We start from the raw sequence: 415 nt of genomic DNA, 5'->3' as shown, positions 1-415 counted from the left end.
GGGCGGCAAAGGCGCTGTCGTCCCCCACCACCACCATCTGCACATCGGCCCCCTCTGCCCGTGCCCGCTCCAGCGCCAGCCCGAAATTGAGCCGGTCCCCAGTGTAGTTCTTCACAATCAGGAGGGTCCCAGCTGTTGGGGGGGAGCACAGTGAAGCCATGGAGAGGGGGAGGGGAAACCCCAACCCACGACCCATGGTGTCACCCTACCTGCGCCAGCCTGTGTCACTGCCCGGATGGCCGCCAGGATGCTGCCCACGGCCGGTGAGGTGAAGACGGCACCAGCCACCACGCCGGTCAGCATGCCCTTCCCGATGTACCCTGCAGAACGGGACGAGGTGCTCATGGTTGTGCCAGGGGCAGCTGGCCCATGGCAATGGCAGCGGGGGGGTCACCTGCCTGGGCGGGCTCGTGGC

At 67.7% G+C, this 415-nt stretch overlaps 1 protein-coding gene across 1 annotated transcript in view; it reads right to left on the bottom strand.

The window, feature by feature from the left end:
- DAK (dihydroxyacetone kinase 2 homolog (S. cerevisiae)) overlaps positions 1–415 on the bottom strand; it is a 4,543-nt gene that overhangs the window by 3,746 nt on the left and 382 nt on the right. The window contains 3 exon segments of the mRNA XM_010183417.1: positions 5–132; positions 210–320; positions 395–415. Of these exon segments, the coding sequence (XP_010181719.1) occupies positions 5–132; positions 210–320; positions 395–415 (260 nt within the window).

This window comes from Mesitornis unicolor, unplaced genomic scaffold (assembly GCF_000695765.1).
Source record: "Mesitornis unicolor isolate BGI_N332 unplaced genomic scaffold, ASM69576v1 scaffold36424, whole genome shotgun sequence".
Taxonomy (NCBI): Eukaryota; Metazoa; Chordata; class Aves; order Mesitornithiformes; family Mesitornithidae; genus Mesitornis; species Mesitornis unicolor.
Note: the sequence above shows the minus strand (reverse complement) of the source record. Positions and strands in the feature narration are given on the sequence as shown.